The following is a 19,502-nucleotide window of genomic DNA, read 5'->3' as shown; positions in this document are numbered from 1 at the left end:
GTCGTCGTTCTTTTTTCCTCCGTACGGAAACTTTCGTGGGGAAAAGTGGTCCCCGATCGAGTGTATCGAAATTGGGATGGAGGCGAAACAGGAGGCGAGAACTTGCGGAACTTGCTATTCAATTTTCGTGGCCGAGCAAGTTTCGCGGAGCGCTTCGCCCTCTATTTTGCCATGTAAATGAAGAGCGATGCATAGTCCGCAAGTCCTTTGGAACTGCTTTAACAGGATGGCATTCCCCGATGTGTTTCACGTGAAACCGCTGTTATGGGCAGAATCCACGTCTGCGTTAGAAACGCGAAATCGTACGATATTGTCCGATGAAAAAATAGAGAAACAGAAAATTTCTATAATAAACGATGTACCATAGTAACTTAAATTACAACTTTAAAAAGAAGATGTACATCCATTTTTACTTTTTTTCTTTTGTGCATCGTTGTATTTACGAAAAATGCCAAAGCGTAGAAAAATGGATTTCTCTACGTCATTTGTCTTTTTTCCTTGTCATTTTTTGTCTAACTTCAACTAGGACGCTTACGCGAATCGTTCTGTATAGTTGTCAGGAAAATTCATTAAATCTATCAGAAACCAGCGATTCGTCGTTATTGATGGTTTATTCTCGAAACTAATATTTCGCACGGTGGAAGCGAAGATCGTCGAGTTGGTTGAGCGATTATAAAGAAAGAGCGAAGCGTGGAAATGATGAAAAATGGTAACAGCCATCAAATTTCGTTCAAAGCGCACATCAAGTACTAACGTTTCTGTTTGCTTTGGAAGGAAATCGAATTCTCGTTAGAAATTCTGAAACTGTGATTTAGGAATCGGGCTGAAGAAAAGATCGATTATGAAGGTGGATCTAGAGACCCGGTTCGTGTCCGCTGTTCAGTTCGACGGTGTTCTTTTGTTAATTTCTTCGCTTTGTTTCTTTTTCTAGTTTCAATTCTTTGCACGCGTGCCTTACGTTCACGGGATATTTAAGTGAGCCGCTGTTACGGATTAAACGGTAACTTATTTCTTCGATATTAGTTTTCTTTTGCTTTCCGTGAACTTCGTTAATACTCTTCTCTTTACTTTTTCACTAAACAGAGTGACAAGCAACTTCTGTTTTCATTACTAACACAAAGTATTAATTTTCTTCTCTTTATTGATCAATGCGGATCAACTGTTACGAATTTACCGTGGCTAATTTTACTTTATTATTAATTATGCTTTCTAACATTCCACGCAGAAATTAACCTTCTTTTACTAATCCTGTTACATTTATTTCTATCTATTCTACGATGAACATAGGCGAGACTGAGAGTGGCTAATTTTACTTTATTATTAATTATGCTTTCTAACATTTCACGCAGAAATTAAATTTTTATCTATTCTACGATGAACATAGGCGAGACTGAGAGTGGCTAATTTTACTTTATTATTAATTATGCTTTCTAACATTTCACGCAGAAATTAACCTTCTTTTACTAATCTTGTTACATTTATTTCTATCTATGCTACGATGAACAGAGGCGAGACTGAGAGCGTCTTATTCGCAAGTATCCGAATCATTAAAATGGAAAAGAAACGTGTAATAGAGTGAATCGACGTGGAAAATAACGAATTATGAAGTTGTATGTTTAACGTAGAATTCTGATGTTTAGTCGCGTTAAACGTGATCGATCAATGTCGATAAATACTTTGTTCGTTCTTTGCTTTTCTTTACCACACATCATCGCTCATTACGAGTTTCATATTTAAAGTTCTTCAATAGACTCGAGGAATGTGTAATCACTGCGCTCGGCAATAAAATTATTGATTTTACTTCGCTTCTCGTTTTAATAAGAGGATCAATGTCAACCAAAATTGTATTCGATAAACGTTACGTCGTTCGACAATTTATTTCGTTTTCTCTTCTTCAGAAATATTATTCTCCGATAATTGCAAGTCATTTTAATCAACGAACGAATACGCCTTTCAGAAATTTCAATGTTAAAGCATTAAATATCCATTTCTATTAAAATAATATTAGGTTTTAGTTAATTAAATAACAACGAGCAGGATCCGCATCTACGTAGGTTGGTTCGCGATAGATCTATCAGAGAAACGATAAGCAGACGCGATTTCTCTGCGGAATCGAATCTGGTTGCGCTGCAAAACGTAACTTATTGTTTCCTGTCCTGCCGTCAGAATGAACGCAATAACTCGCTTCGCCAATGAACTCGTTACAGCCATGGTATATCGGTTGAAACGATCTCTATTCAGAAATCGTGAAAGCTTCTACGTTGATTGATATTCTATTCCAATTTCACGTTTGAATTATACGAAATTTAATTATCACCGCCGCATCGACATTGTAAAATATGCCCAGACGTTTATCGACATATTTAATCGTGGAATGCCATTGTTGAATATCATCGAATGACAAGTGGGTCGTGATTAGTCGCACGAAATACGTATTATTTTAATTACGTCAGGTAGACAAGAAATTTGCAATTTTTTTTTTATCATCGAGAATTTTCATCGCCTTTTTTATTGTCGACATTAATCGAGCTGCTCGGGAAACGCGCATCGTTAATCTTGGCCAGAAGACACGATTTGCTTGTTCCATCTTGATTAAGAGATTCTCCAGGCTTCCGGTAACAATTTTCTCTTTGATTTATAGCACGCGAACGATGAATTTTTATGCATCTATGAAAAATGTCAAGGCGCAACAATGCACAGAATGTGCGTGATGTAGAAATTACGATAGTTGATGGAACGGAAGTTTATATAAATTTAGAAGTTACGTCTTAACAATTAGCTAATGCGTTAAAATTATTAAACTGGTATAAATAATAACTAGATAAATTTTATTCGAGATAAAAATAAGATGTAACAGGTTGAAACAACGTGTCACTTTCAATCACGAATAAAAAATAATTTATGCGAAGGACATTCCGTATCAAAATCGTTCTCAAATAATGTCTTTTCTCTTGAATTAACGCTTTCAACTAACTTTCAACGTTATACTTTAAAGGATAAACGTAGATTATTTTACAACGCAATAAGATTTATTCTCAGAACTGTTCTCGATCATCCTCGAATGATAGCTGTGTATGTTACGCTTGTGCGAATGAGGAAATTTGTACTTCTGACGCAGTTCACATAACGGAGTTAGAAATTATCTCGCCAAATGTTTATTTAAACAAACGAAATCAAAGGAGATATTCGTTTGATAGACGGGCAATAAAATAATTTACGGGAAAGTGTATTTGTTTGTCGAAACAACTTCCAAGATAATTACAAATCAAATAGCACGGTACTTTATTTGAAGCATCGTTTCTCAAGCATTTCCATCAAATTATATTTACCAATTTGAAATCACGTAAAACTCGATCGCGCTGTAGTTAATTTCACGTGCTTATTTTCTATCTCATTCGCTTTAACCCTTGCACGGTGTAGCATAAAAGAAAAGTATAATATTATAAATCTTACATATTATTATACGTATGCATATTACGTAATTATTGAAATTTATTGCCCACGAAAAACTGATAGTATCTACGTGTTTTTACGTACGTGTATCCGACGTCAGAAATACAAGAAGCTTGCGAATCGTTCGCGTCTTCGTTGCACCGTGAAAGAATGAAATTCAACGAAGAATTAGATTACGAATCATTAAGAAATTGCTTCGTTGTAGATGCCAGTGAATACGACCGTAGGCACTACCCTTTTGGACGAGGAGCTTCGGCGTATTTTGCAGGAAAGGGAGCTGGAATGTTTGCAGTTGCAGGCCATGAATTCCACGCCACCACCAGGTAGGATTCATTCGTGTTTGGTTACTTGGCGATATAGACATTTCATCCTTGAAACATTCGCCTCTGAGAACTCATTAAGTCAAATTGCGGTGCTATCGGATTTTCTAGCGATAAATTAAAAATCACGGGAATAATTCCAATATAAAAACGCAAATTCTTGCACGAGTCGCTCACTGAGAACGCGAATTTCAAGTTGACAAGGTTTATTGAAATTTGTCGCGTGCGCCAACGTAATAAACCCAGGTCAACACTCGAAATGTTATTTTCGTGTTTTCTTTGTTTAAGCGCGGAATATATTTTTAACTTTATCCGACGTGTTCGCGAGTCTACGACATCCGAGCCCTATGCTACGTAAAAGGAAAGCGAACATTCTAAAACAGAGCATATTTTTAGACGATCGCGACATTTTCTCGAGTAATGTAAAGGAGTAAATTTGTGGATATTTTCTTGATCGTTCGTACTCGGGTGATTTTCACGATACAGTTGATCAGCGAATCTAGTACACTTTAAGGTGAAACTTTTTGAAACCAAGAATTTTCCTTTCTCCTCGCCATTTAAAAAGAATTACAATGAAAAATATCCGTATCATTTTGGGGGACAAAATATAAATCAAAAACAATCCAAGTCGACACGTCTAATTATTAATTAATAATATAGTGGAAGTAGAAATAATATAATTATTATGGTAAAATATATGTCGGAGATGAAAGGAAAGCCGAAGCCGTTCCTTGGAAATTTTGGGAACATCCTCTAGTACTCTAGCCTGGATTTTATCATAGCTGTAATTGTTCGAGATTTGTGATAGCGAGATTGGGTTCGAGGTGACAATTGGTCGCCGAACGTAGCCACGGTCACGGGATGTACGTTTTGCCTAACGGAGGTCTGGAGTGGTTGTATGGGTTTTCCGAGAAATGTGGTTGTGGCGGCATGCGGCCTCGGGAGCGGGCCTAGCCACGTGTGATACAGTGGGTCATACATTGTATTACTAATCAAACTCCAGGCAGAAACTGCCTAACAACGGCGTTTGGAACTTTCTCGATGCTTCCAACGAGTCTGCCTAGCAACGGCGTTTGAAACCTTCTCGATGCTTCCAAACGGGTATAGAAAAACAAATGCAATCGTACAGCGAGAAAAATCTCGACGAGGCTGGCATTCTTGCGACTGCTTTGGAGAGTGACACGTCGAGTTTTCAACCATCGTATTTCTGTGCTTAAGATCAGTCTACGCTTAGTAAAGAGTTATCCCGTTGGCCGTGGATTCGTTTGAACTCAAAAATATTGTTAATAGCGTTCATTAAACTTATTGTTCGTAAATCATACTATTCATTGAACTTACTATTCGTTAAACTTATTATTCATTAGACTTATTATTTGTTAGACTTATTATTCGTCCAACTTATTATCCACTAACTTATTATTTGTTAAGCTTATTATTCACTAGACTTATTATTTGTTAATCTTTGTAGTAGACTTGTGTATACGTGTTAATATAATCTCGGTTGTGTAAAACAATGGTTAATGCACGTGAAGAGTTGTTACGCGCCCAAAATTCCAACCATAACCCGACATATATATATGTACATATTTATATATATTTGAACGATATTTTAATATTTTACAAAAATTACGCAGATGTATAACGGAGATACCTGTTATGGACGATTTTTTAAGAAAGGCAAATCGAATTGAATATACAAAATAGTTACAGTATAAACGACGCGTAAGAAGATTCACATTCACACCTACACACACGCACGCGTTAAGGCAATTTATTTCTGCTTTTTCGACTCAGAAGTTTGCTCTTTTATACAAGGTTTACATCCAAATATACAGTTCTTCAGTTTTTGAACCAGAAGAACGGTGATATAGAGAACAACCAGCAAACAGACGATTAGGAAACCGTAAACATCGATCAGATTCTGTTGCCACCAGTTAAGGTGGATAGCCGGTGATTGCAGAGCGAATCCGTTTCTAGCAACGTACTCGACCCAATAGATAGCGGTGTCTACGGCGCTCATGGGTCTGTCTTTGAATATCTTCGATACTGTTTGCATGCTCGATCTGAAAATTCGTAAATCGAAGGTATTAGAATAAAATGACGCAGAGAAACGTGATATTTTTGGCGGAGAACAGCGGCGAAAGAGAGAGAACCGTAAGGTGGACGTTGCTGGAAAAGTTCGCTGCGAATGTTGGGAAAAATTTAAGGGAGATATACCCTGTGACACTAAATTTATAAATTCGTGGTACGAATAGAAGTGAGAAGATTCTACGCTGTATGTGACTGGAAGTAAAACAAAGATGAAGAACGTGGAAATTACTTTGGAGGCTTCGTTTTTGTCACATAAATTTCGAAGGTTTAATCGTTGTTAGCATCGATGTAATTTTCGAGAATTTCATTTCTCGAAGCGACATATTTCGGTAAACTGATTAACCGCAAGAATTGTCAATTTCCAAACGAAATCTACAAAGTAATGTCGTGAAAATGAATATTTCTCTATATTTTCCAATTTCACTTCCGAGTGGCTCAAACGATAAAATTACGCTAACAAGGGATAATCGTGATAAGGAAAGAAACTGTAAAATTGTAATAGTTGAAGATGATAAGATGAGGAACAATGGGCAAAACGAAATGGCACGGCGAGCCATAAATTGGCAACGATGAGAGGTAATTATCGCAAAGGAAGGAACTACAAAATAGACAGTAAAAAGGGGGTAGTTACGGCAAGAGGAAGAAAGGTAGAAGCAAATGGCGAGCTGGAACATAGAACTGCAATAGCGAGGCACAGTTACGGGGAAAAATTGTTAAGAGTTAGGAGAAGATAATAATAAAAGGCTACGAACGACGAAGAAGTAGACGAAAAATGGTGTACGCAAAGTAGGAAGATACGTAAGAAAGAGGTGTTGCACAGTGAAAAATATGGAAATGGAAAGGATGGAAGGAAAGGGTGAGAAACGTATAGGAAGTTAGATGGCAGTAAATAAGAAGCTGAGAAATTAGGATATGTGCGTGTAGTTATGCAAATTTAAAGTTTGAACAGCTGTGAATTTGTGAATCTCGCGACTTCTAACTTGGGGAAAATCTTTGGAACCGGTGTTTGCGTATATTAAGTTTCGAAATTGAGAAAGTTCAGCGCGAAGTTCGGTAACTGCTGGAATCTTCAAAAATAAATTCTGCAGTCGTGCAAATAACTAAGAACAAAAGCATTAGATGTGTATACAAAAATACTGAGATACCAGAGAACGATATAACGAAATTACAGTAAGATTGTTCGATTAATTGAGATTTAAGAAACTCATGTTAAAATCGATTAAGGCCGATCAAATGTGATTAGAAGTATAAGATAAATCAAAAAATAGTGTCATAAAATTAGTAAGAAGGTTTCAATCCTTTCTACTGTACACGTTTTACCTTCAGATTTACAAATCTCATTTTTTAGTCCACATTGTCCAACGTTAGATATATTAAAATACTTAACTCTTCATACGATTGAAATTAAAGAAATGCTTATTTGAAAAGTCGATAAAAAATAATCGAACGCTATTAAAAATACGCAGAAGAATATGGAAATAAATTTACAACTTTTCTTCGGTAGACGATTATTTTGTGTTTAAACTTGTTAACGTAGCTCTCTAATCACGTTGCACGTTACAATTATAGTAAACATTGGAATATACTAATAAAAGCACGCGTACTTACCTATACGTTTTATCGTGCAAGATCGTATCAATCGCATTGTAAAGGTTTTCCTCTGTGACATTTTCCGCAGAGCCAAGGTTCACGGCAATATTTTTACTAGCTGCGTTTCTCAAATTCGTGATCTGATCACCGAACAGAGGAATTCCAATCATGGGGATGCCAAAGTAGATCGCTTCTAGCGTACCCATTAGACCTCCGTGCGTTATGAACGCCTTTACATTTTTGTGCTCTGAAATTGAAGAAAACAAGATGTTATTCTCTTCTCGCCTAATTATCGTATATCGCGTCCTTACGGCAATTTCCAAAATCGAGAAATATATGCGCGATCTTTAAAACGACTACACGCGATGATTTTGGTGGCAATAAAATATAGCGATCTTTTCGATGCACGAGATTGATGATTATCAACTCCTTCGCGATGACACCATCGATAGGTGATCAGGTTCGATGCAAATATCTATTTTTATATGACAAAATAAAATTAGTCGCGTAACTACAGCAGGAAATTTTATACTGAAAGTATTTTAATTAAATTTATGATATCACTGAATTTGATCAAAATTTTTATTTCCATACGATATAATAATCGAGCGTTTTTGGTACGCGAGTCGATGCAATTTTCGTTAATAAGGCAAATACACAACGCGAATACACGAACATAAAAATCATTCCATGTTATAGTCGACATACATATGTACATGTATCTTACTATTTCACGCGTGCGTGTGTGCGTTAACAAATGTTTATTTAATATTTGCGAGCGTATACGTATATACGATCTTTATACTAAAAGAATTAAAAATATACTAAAGGAATAAAAACTTAAATTGATTAAATTACTCACTGAATACAGTCGCTTGAGGGAACCAGGATTGTATCATCACGTTCTTTGGCAATCCAGGTAACAGGTCCTTCTTTTGCGCCACCTTCATGAGCACTCGAACAGGTGCGATTCTCTCGAAAACTTTGTAGAAAGTTTCAAGAAGAGGTTTAGGGAACGTCTCGATCCTCACCATCGATCCAAACGTGAAGAATATGCAACCGTGTGTACTTTCGTCTAGCCATTTCTTCAGCTCCTGTTGGTTCAAGATAAATGTATAAAGATGTACCTTCTTTTGGCGCGGATTGCGAGGAATTTTTCACTTTTTCACAGGCTCATAGAAGTATTCGAACATCCGTGGACGTCTTTTATGAATATACTATGCGTGCCATTCGAAACGTTTCGATTGTCACAATGAGATCATGGCACTATGAGACTATTATGATTATATTGGTAGAATTGGTGAAACCAATCTGGAAATACGTATAAAAATTACAGTATAAGTATATGGTGTTCCACAGAAATCACAAAAGTAGATTTGCATTTCAAATATCTGTTATATTAATAAACTTCGATATTCAGTGTTGCCATACTAATTTGAAGCTTTTTATAAGCTTAAGATTCGGACGTATACGAATATTTTATTAATTACATGTTTGCAATAAATATCTTACACTTTTTATATACATTTTCGTATTGGTTTCAAATTTTATCGATATAATCGCGACACTCGTGTTTCGTTACAGTGCCAATGAAATTTCAAGATATCTTTTATATCGTAGAATATGCATATAAAACTTTTCCATGGTAATCGTTTGTCAGTGTACATACGAGTCGTCATATTGAAATAATTTGATCTCATTAAGAAAAGAAAAATTAGTAGCCAATTGGTGACGAATTAAAGACTAATTAAGCATCGTGAACGAAGAAATAATAATTCTTGTGTAGCGAATTGATTACTAGTTGCGTGCCTACCGGACACGAAGTCTTTTTTAGAACTTCGAATGCATTATGGTAATTACACGTTGCATCATAATCTTGGCCAATCATCTTAATAGTACCCCGAGATTATTACACTTTGGACAAGGTACTTTGTCGTTGTACTTTAATTTCTCTGTTTTTCTCTTCCGTGTCTGGTGAAAAGCTTCGGTCGAATACATTTTACGAAAGATTATAGCTACAAAGTTTTTAAATTTGGTGTATCTTTAATCTCTTGGATTGTAATCTTCGGTACTCGCTCGATAATATCGAGAGCAGTTGACACGATTTTCTATTTTCCCAAATTCCATGTCTCTGGCAAATATATCTAGCAGTACATCTTTTTTCAATATAATACATAAAATAACAATTATTTTATGTATAAACACTCCGCCACACTAACCCCAACCACTGATTAAATCAAACGTTGGAAATATATTTCGATAAAGATAAAAATCGGAGAAAGTAAATTCAGTATGTAAATGTAAAAATACTTTTTGCATCCTCAAGAATCTATTTTTTCTACAATATTTCCAATACCTTTACCGCACTATACGAATATCTGTTAAATCAACTATTGGAAATATTTTCAAGAAAAATAAATGTTCGTGAGGTAGGAAACTCAGGGTGGGATTTCGTTTGCATCACCAACGATCCAGCTTTTCTAAAATATTCCTTAAAGTGGTTTCTACCTTTTCTATTTATGGTCAGAGTAAAAGGAAAACATAAAGAGAAAAAGAAGTCATGTTTCACTCACCGGTGTCAACGGATCCGAATTTTCATTAATGTGTAGTCCACCGACCTCGATGACCCCAGTAGTCATCGGTCTGACTCCGTTTATGCTATGATGCGAATTGACCAAGATAGCCGCTATATCTTGATAAAGTTCCGGGATGCCAGCGTCTATATTAAAGAACTTTTTCACATAAACAGCCTGCTCGTTCAGATAGTAGTTCATCTGCCATGATATTAGGTTCGTTAGGAGGGTATTATGTAGCCTCTCCCAAAAAGTCATTCTCTGGCCGAACGACGAGAATACGCCAGGCATGAAGGAGGGATTATTCGGATTTCCTGTGAAGGTGCTGAGCCATTCGTGAAAAGCCGAGGTGACTATACCAATCACGGGCCTGTTTAGGTGACGGCCGAACGCCAAGTAACATGGTGCAGCGAACAGCTGGAAAAAATATACAGAATCGCTTCAGTCTTCTAGTTCTGGGATGAACGAGTATATAAAATCGTTTCGGTTTCTCAATTGTCGGATAATTAGTTGCACGAGTATTTCGACACTTAAACATAAACCTTCGCTTGTAAATATAAACGATATAGTAGAAATGAAATTCTTTAAAATACGTTGATCAACACCGGTCTGATCATCGGTCTTTTATTCTACACTTTTGACTTATCTTTGTACGTCGACTAATTAGTACTATCCAGTCCTAGTATACGTTCGAGTATACTTGATAAATTTTCAAACTCGACTTTGCTCGAGAACTAAACCTTAAATGACAAAATTTTATCCCATATTTTGTTTTTATCTTTTCACGAGGAAATCACCTTGTGCACGCTTGTACGTGTTATTCAGCCACGCTCTGTATGTGTAAAAAGAGTTGTTCTGAATGTTGACCTTGACAATATATCTCAACACCGTTGAAATCAACGAGGTCGTTCGTTTTGTAAACATTTAGCGTTTCGAGAAACCATATACACTGTTGTTTTAAAACTGCTTGGATAGTCGCTCGGCTGTGACAAAATGTATTATTCCGTGCGATGAACGTCTGACTCGCGAACGATTTACATCGGAGATCGAACGATCGGTCGGCTACTGCGCTTTCGTTAAGGACCGAAGATGATCCGCTAATGGAAAAACGGCTGAATTGTTTTCGGAACTTGATGGCGTGGAAAGTCGTTCGATGTTACTTTGTGGAAATTTGCTTAGCCATATTGAATAGTTTGGAAACGAATCGATGATTCGAATAGGTTTTGCGAGAGTATTTTCCAGTTATTTCACTCGATAGTCTGTCCGTTTTTTACAGGTCAGCCTGTCTTCGTGTATTCTATTTTCAAATTATCGTCTAACTTTAACGATAACTATGATTGAAAGGATGATAATCGACGCGTAAAATTCAGAAAAACGATGATGGTACTGTAAGAAGGTTACTCAATATTAGACGAAAAGAAACAATTTTATTCAGTCGTATAGCTGTAAACAGTAAGGAAGATTTGTTATGATAACGAGGATGAAGCGATCGTTATTCTTTTATTAAAAAGAAGCGCAAGATTATGATAGATAGCAGTGTGATAATTCTCTTAGTGTTGTTTCACCAATATTACATATGTCATTTTATAGATAAAACAAATATCACTATAGGAGATAATATGATTCTGTAGGTAAATGATACGCTGTATATGTTAGACGTTTAGAAATGCAAGTAATGTTTACGCTTGAAGATGCTAAACTTAAATGACGTTATATTACGCGTGAAATTAATTACCATGCTGTTGGCGAAACGACGATTTATAAACACTACGAGGAACTAGAATAAGACGTCAGTGTCGCGTGTTTGTTCTTTCAACCGTTTTTACTTATGATATTCTACTACAAAACATTTTAATTGATGTGGACTATACACTATGTTGTTAAAAATGGCAATACTGCCTACGCTAAACAAGATGATAAGCGAAAACTATTTTGTCGCCTAATAATATTTCCGGCTCGCGTACGCGTTAAACGAATAGAAATAAGAGAAAAATGTAATTAAAGAAAAAAAACGCAGATACAAGAAAAATGAAGAAAAATAACATTTCAATTCCCCGCAGTTTTCACTCAAGCTTCCCGCTATAATTTAAGAAATAAAACTATCGATGAGATGAACTATCGTGTTTCAAAAATAAAATATCATCATTATTATCTAAAACACACCTCTGTTATGACAAGGTCGTACCGATCCCTAGAGCTCCTTATAATGTCTTGCAATTCCTTATGTGCCAATAATTCGCAAACCGAATATCCTGTCACTTTTATTAGGTTCTTTACATTCATGCGTCCAAAGCGTGTTATATTTTCCATGTGCATGCTATTTACCACCGCCGGTAAGGATCCATCCAAAGAAATTTGGTTATAATTCGGCGGTGGATTCTTCATAGGGAAATGAGTAACAACGTCCACTTGATGACCACGTTCCGCAAGGCTCGTCATCAGTCGTTCCGCCATCACCCAATGACTTTTTCCATTGAGCGGAAACATGCCGAGAATTCGTAGGCCACTGCACCAACCACACGCGAGTATCGTCAGAAATATCGGTAGTAAGATTCTCATCGTGACGACAAACAAGTTTACACGTTTCTTCCTTTCAGATTTTCAATTTCTCTTCTTCGTTCATCACCCAATGGCTCGATGAAGTTCTTCGAGTATTCCTCGTCCTCCAACCACTGATATCTTCTTTGGATTAATTTGAAATTATTTCGAAATTACGATTTAACATCGAACATTTATTTATTTTATTATAAGTTTTTCACTTGAGACGCAAATATATCGAACTTTGACGACGAAGCTCTTTCTCGAGAGAGCTGCAGAAGTATTTCTTGCTCCGCGATTCACTCGATGTTGAATGACAGAGCTCGAGTGTCGCTACGTACTAATACACAGTGTAATAATCGCATATACTATGGTGAGAGATTACGTAGACGAATAATGGAATTACGGTTGTTGGCCACGAGATAACACGTGACGTTGCCAGAATGATGAATATCAAGAAGAAGATTTTCTTTAGGCTGCTTTGCGATTAGATAGCATCTTAACAGACGAATGATGAAATAGTCCGAGAATTTGGTTACTCGTTGCAATGTGCTTGCTCACGTCCGTGTATTTATGTATATCTATATGTATGTATTTTAAGTTTCCGGTCAGAAGAGCGCAGCTAGTCAGAACAGAGAACAAGTTAATCACTTTACTATACCTATACACGTAAAATAGCTACACGCGATGATTAAGAATGGGAATAGTTGGTATCTGTAGCCTATTGTATGAACGCGTGTAAATAAAAAGAAAAACAAATGTTGCCCTTAGATACTGATTCTACTTGCTATTTTTTTCACGTTTTGATAAGAACTATTGTGAATTGATGTTTTAATATTTATCAAGAATATTCATCAAGAAGATTTATTATTCACTAAAAGGCTTGTTACGTCATTAACGCGAATAGAGTTAATTTTCGGAGTTTAATAGCCATATGTATATAAATTATTCTTCTGACAATAACAAAACATAATTACGAGTCTTCTGCAACCTTTAATGAGTTTTTTCCAGATAAAGTTAACGACTCGAATCGTCACTGAAACTTGAAGTCGTATGATTACGATAAAATCACGTTTCCTTTTCGATCTTATAATCGCTTACAAATAAATAATACACGATAAAATAATAAATAAATTAATAAAATAATCACAAGCTAACCTTCTGCGGTCCACGATCATTTATCAAACGAATTTACTCATTGACAAACACCAGATTTTTAACCGTTGTTCGATCACGTTTATCGTTGCTCAAGTAAAAGACTACAAATTGTCGCGAAGGAACACTCTCACTGCTGTATCCGTGAAAGACAGCGGCGAACTGATGTACGAATTTGTTTCGCAAACGACACGAGATCGTGAAATCTATTTCTGAAGAAGCGGCAGAAGCGATCAAAAACCAGATGTGGCTACGATAGTTACACGAGGTGTATGTGTTGTACGTGATAATTGTAGCGCTGCTGGCTGTAGATGTCGCTGATAGGGTGTGATATTGCTGTTTTTCTTCCATTTTTGATGCGCAGAAGAAAAACCAGAATTCCGGGGGTTGCCGGGATTCGAACTCGGGTTCCGAACGTTCGTAACCTAAGGCACTAACCACTGAGCTGCCGTTGTCCGCTAGCAGTTGGCGTCGAGTGGCAGTATTTGTTGTCGATTGCCGCCACAGTTAGTTGTTTCAGATTGAAACATTTTAAAACTCTACATAACGCGAAGCAATCTTATAGTTGCATAAGAACGCAATTTCTGTCGGGATCGGAGAATTTAAAGAAGTAAGATTTTGCATAAAAGAATTTTCTAAAATCGTTAAAAATATTTTTGGCCACACTAATGCAAATATTAGTCATTATTGCAAACGTTAGTTAATGTCATGTGTAAGATAACTCAACATGAAATGCGAGATATTGTACAGTACCGCGCAGATAATATTTGAATTCGGTTGGAAATACGTATTTATGTAACTATCAAACGATCGTTCTAGAACAGATGGAATTCGGTGGAAATAATAATCTGTCAGAAACCGGTTTCTTCGGTGTTTCTAAATCTCTACACTGGTTCTCTAGGAATATTCTCTACAGAATGTTCGACATATACGATAAAAACTTTAAACGAAAAAGTTGTGAAACGATTAGACGAAGTAGCTTTGTAGAATTATAAATAAAGTATCTCCTTGATCATTGCTTTGCAATTATTTTTTCTCAAAGATAGTTTCACAGATAAATCACAAATAGTCTAGAGGCGCTAATTGAAGCAGTTTGAAGTATCAATCAATAGAGAGAACATTACGCGAGAGATTCCACTATTTAGTACGGTTCGTAGTTCTCGATGTCGAAAGTTACTTGAAAAAGTTTTTCTCACAGATCATATGCCATGTTTGATAAGATATTTCGTAGATCATGTGCCGCTTCGATTCTACCACGTTGATTCTATGCACTCTATATATTTATTTTCATATAATTGCTATGTACACTCTCGTTCAAATTGTCATGTTTTGTTTGGTTGTGAAAGCGTTCCACTTTCACGTTTTATCGCGATGAATCTTTCCTCTTCGTCAAATCTTCCTGTCGTTTCTAACGTTCTTCGTATCGCGTTATCAGTGTATGTTGTCTAACATCAGCGTAATACAAATGCGCCTGAGTTATCGATGTTATTGATAGATCCCACTCTATGTCGTACTATCGACAGGTTGTTATCTCTGCACGACGTATCTGCCAAGATGCAATCTATCAATTGCAGATTTTTTTCATTAAAAGATAAATTGCGAACATATAAACTACCTGATATTTGTCGCTGCAGTTAATTACGTAAATATTTATGAGATAAATAATTCTTTTTTGTTGCTTTGTCGTAATCGAACCTACGTTAATCTCTTATCGGTGTTGCTCATCTGAGCGATTATTGATTCAAGATATAAATTTATGATAATTAATTAACTGCAAGTCGTCATACTGTGTCATAATTACAGATCAATTTTAATATGCACTCGCGAATGATGGTCGGTTTCTATAGAAAATGTTTCATTTAGAAGAATATACAGGGCTTTCAAAAAAAAAAGGTAATTAATGGATTTATCGCGTATTGACCAAGAAGAGTAAAAAGAAAAAAAAGAAAAAGCGTTTCGATGTGAAATCAACTTTGATTATTTATTAACGTAAACGTTGGATGTTACATTTAACTGAAATTTTGCGATTTTCCAGTTGTATCAACGTAAACGTGAAACGACGAATGAAATATTCGTGTTGTCGATTATAATGGTTCGGATAATGATAATGCATGCTGAATAACGATCAGCTGGTTTTGCGATCTAAAACGCAGCTAATCAATTTCACGGCCGAATTATAATCGAATTGAGTATGTACCTGGAATCATCAAACTTCATCGGTATTAACACGTTTTCAAACGTTCGCGTGACAATTATGTTAACTAAACATTATACATTGCAAATTAATTCAATTCTGATATATTGGACATGACACCAGTACGTGAGAGGTAAATTTGCGAAGATACACAAATATCCATAAATCGTCGTTTTAATAATTTATTAGGTATTTTTCATTTCAATGGCCGGATATTTGTTTCTTGGAAAAATAACGACAGTTGGGAAATCTGGTCGGTAAGATAATATGGACTCTCGTGTATAAAGTTCTGATAAGAGCATAGAGAAAGAATTTTATCGCAGAGGCAAGGGAGCCGAAAAATTCTGAGAAAAATTACGACTATTAATTTATTTAATTCTCCTACGAATTACGAATCGAATTAAATAATTGAAACGATTTGTAATTACAAATGTCGTAATTTGCTTTACGTAAAATTTCCTCATTGTACTCTCTCGAGTGATAATAAATTAGATTGTCTTTGAAGTTACTTCCTTTGAATAATGTGATGAATTAAAGTGTATTAAGAATTTCATGAGAATCTTTTCGTAATCTGTTAATTAAGAGGCAAGTAAAGTATGCCGTTGAATGTTTATAGATAAAGAAGCATAAGATTAGCATATGACAAGCAACATTTTTAATAGTGTCATGACCTGTTTAGTTTTATCAATTTTATCAATGAATGAATATTATTGTAGAAGATAATACTATTTTGTAAATAAGTGTATACTATTTTAGAAGACAATTGAAATTGCAGGGTGTATTTTTCAAGGTGTTAAAATTAAGTCATGTTATATTACATTCGACACTGTTGTTTATTGCGTTAATCATGAAACGACCGACCATTCATGAACGCTAGAACGGACTAGAACGAGACTAAATTGCACAGAATAAGATAATAATCGAGAACCACATTTTTGCGACTTACCGCCAATTTACTGCCAATTTTCATGCTGCTATTTCTATCTCGGGTATTGAGAAGGACAAAATAAAAAGTCTCTATTTTCTTACGAATAACAGTTCGATAAAAATAACACAAAAGAAAGAAAAGAATAGGCAAATAAAACAAATAGAAGCGGATAAATAAATAGAAAAGAATAAAATAAATAAAATCTGTATTCCTGCAATTTCGAGTCAAATTCGTTTCTTTTCGATTCTTTTCGATATTCGATACAATTCAACAAACATACCGAAAGACGAAAGATCGTGTCTCAAAATAAAATGTTATAATTGTTAGAACGTACCTCTGTTATGACGATATCGTAGTGGTCCTTGGGCTTCTTTATAACGTTTTGCAGCTGCTCATGTTCGAATAACTTGCAAAGATCTTTTCCTGCTACGTCCGTAAGGAATTTCAGATCGATGTTTCTTATGCGAGTTACGTTCATCGCGTGCACGTTATTTACCGGTGACTGTATTGTTCCTTGCACAGAAATTTGCTTGTAATTCGGCGGTGGATTCTTCATAGGAAAATGAGTAACAACGTCCACTTGATGGCCCCGTTCCGCAAGGCTCGTCATCAGTCGTTCCGCCATCACCCAGTGACTTTTTCCATTGAGCGGAAACAAGCCGAGAATTCGTAGGCCACTGCACCAACTAGCACAACCTATGTAATAAAAATTAAAGACACATACTCTGAAGTTAAAGACATCAAGGCAGGGGTTCCGCAAGGAAGCGTCCTAGGACCAATGCTATACACACTATACACGGCCAACATATCAACAACTACCAATAGCAAAATATTGACATTTGCGGATGACATAGCTGTACTAGTCAGGCACACCAACCCTGTAACAGCAGTCACATTACTACAAGAACATATCACAAAAATAGAAAAGTGGCTTCAAGATAAGCAAATTAAAGCAAACCCCGATAAATGCAACCACATTACATTCACACTTCGAAAACAGATACCACCAAACATTATACTTAACGGCACGCACATAACACAAACAAGGCAAGTCAAATACCTAGGACTCCACCTAGATACACGATTCACATGGAAACAGCATATTAAATCAATAATATACAAAATACAGACAGCAAGGAGACAAATGCATTGGTTAACAAGTCGAAAATCCAAACTAAGCATAGAAAACAAATTAAAAATTTACAAAACGATCATAAAGCCAGTCTGGACGTACGGAATACCACTATGGGGAACAGCAGCAATGAGCCATATAAGCAAAGTAGAGACAATACAAGCTAAAATCCTCAGAACAATAGTAAACGCACCATGGTACGTCAGAAACGAAGATATACGGAAAGACCTTGAAATACCAACGGTCAAGGAAGAGATTAGCAGATGCGCAAGAAGGTACAGAGAAAGAATAGCAACGCACCCGAACCGGCTGGCAGCGGAAACGATCGACACGTCAAACATAGAAAGAAGACTAAAAAGGAAACACCCAACAGATCTCACAAAGGACATAACCTAACAAACACGAAGATGGTACCCCGCTGGGGGTGACCACCCACATGTTATATTATTACACTACTAAGATATAACATTTTATCAAATGTCCTACTGGACAAATTGTAAAATTTAAATCAATCAAAAAAAAAAAAAAAAAAGACAAAAATAAAAAAACAAAAAAGAAAAGAACAGCACCAACCACACACGAATATCGTCAAAAGTAAGAGTCTCATCGTGACGACAAACAAGTTTACACGTTTCTTCCTTTCAGATTTTCAATTTTTCTTCTTCGTTCACCACCCAATGACTCGATGAAGTTCTTCGAGTATTCTTCGTCTTCCAACCACTGATATCTTCTTTGGATTAATTTGAAATTATTTCGAAATTATGATACCGAGATTCTAGAACACGTTTGATTTAACATCGAACATTTATTTATTTTATTATAAGTTTTTCACTTGAGACGCAAATATATCGAACTTTGAGGACGACGAAGCACTTTTTCGAGAGAGCGGCAGAATCATTTCTTACCCTGCGACTGACTCAATGATGAATAATATTGTACGATATCTATACTGGTATACTAGTATCACTCATATAGTATGTCACTCGCGCGTTGATCTCTGATCTTGTACATGTACATGCAACGGAGTGATGACACTTTCAGTGTTAGTAAGATAATATGTAACTGTTCCAGAATGTTAACAGCTTTTCGAGTTTCACTTAGAACGAGATGAACGACGAAAGATCGAAAATGACTGGCGGATTTGATTATTCTTGCACGAATTGCTTATTCACGTTCGTGTATGTATTTTTGCAAATAGGTGTTGCGAGTTACCGCGTGTGCTGTTCAGAACCGAGCACGGGTTAATTACTTTGCGTAAGCGTAATTACAACACACGTTGTTCTAACGAAGTTATTAAAAAACATGCGAATGGTTGGTGCTTACTTTGCGTTATATCAAACGTTTTTGAGTGATAAGTATTATCGTACTGATGGGTCAAAAGCTGGAATTATTGTTCAGATAAGATATGGAACTTCAATATCGAAATATAATATCGAACATATGTCGCGTGTGAATACACGTTAACACAGCTAAAGGATAATTATTATGATTCTATCTTGTCTATAGACAAATAGATGGACGATTATGT

The 19,502-nt window shown here is 36.0% G+C and overlaps 2 protein-coding genes across 10 annotated transcripts in view; one reads left to right on the top strand and one right to left on the bottom strand.

The window, feature by feature from the left end:
• Positions 1–19,502, top strand: part of Dh31-R (Diuretic hormone 31 Receptor) — a 173,664-nt gene that overhangs the window by 51,873 nt on the left and 102,289 nt on the right. For 5 of the 8 annotated variants that reach the window (XM_069110640.1, XM_069110639.1, XM_069110638.1 and 2 more), the window contains one exon: positions 3,659–3,776. In XM_069110640.1, coding sequence (XP_068966741.1) covers positions 3,659–3,776 — 118 coding nt within the window. Of the gene's footprint in view, positions 1–931; positions 1,001–3,658; positions 3,777–19,502 lie in introns of all 8 variants that reach the window. The other 3 variants (XM_069110641.1, XM_069110643.1, XM_069110642.1) reach the window with 1 other exon arrangement.
• LOC138178608 (UDP-glucosyltransferase 2) lies at positions 5,529–17,523 on the bottom strand. Of its 2 annotated transcripts, none has more exons than XM_069110637.1 (5): positions 17,177–17,523; positions 10,028–10,444; positions 8,317–8,548; positions 7,473–7,701; positions 5,529–5,836 (listed from the first exon to the last, which is right to left on the bottom strand). In XM_069110637.1, exons 1-5 carry the CDS (start codon positions 17,465–17,467, stop codon positions 5,545–5,547), a joined length of 1,461 nt encoding a protein of 486 aa, XP_068966738.1. In that variant the 5' UTR covers positions 17,468–17,523; the 3' UTR covers positions 5,529–5,544. The 2 variants fall into 2 exon arrangements, with proteins under 2 accessions (XP_068966738.1, XP_068966737.1); XM_069110636.1 differs by lacking the exon at positions 17,177–17,523 and adding an exon at positions 12,191–12,703.

This window comes from Bombus flavifrons, chromosome 3 (assembly GCF_040668555.2).
Source record: "Bombus flavifrons isolate JBK064 chromosome 3, iyBomFlav1_principal, whole genome shotgun sequence".
Lineage (NCBI taxonomy): Eukaryota > Metazoa > Arthropoda > Insecta > Hymenoptera > Apidae > Bombus > Bombus flavifrons.
The sequence above is the reverse complement of the archived record's forward strand: the minus strand, read 5'-3'. Positions and strand labels throughout refer to the sequence as shown.

Bases quoted from the DNA above. Each gene is read 5' to 3' on its own strand.
- LOC138178608 (XM_069110636.1), bottom strand. From the start codon at position 12,586: ATGAGAATCTTACTACCGATATTTCTGACGATACTCGCGTGTGGTTGG. The intron at 7,702-8,316 runs GTGAGTAATTTA...CTTCAATTTCAG, and splicing joins CCCTCAAGCGACTGTATTCA to AGCACAAAAATGTAAAGGCG. The intron at 5,837-7,472 runs GTAAGTACGCGT...ACGAATTTTCAG, and splicing joins TTGCACGATAAAACGTATAG to ATCGAGCATGCAAACAGTAT.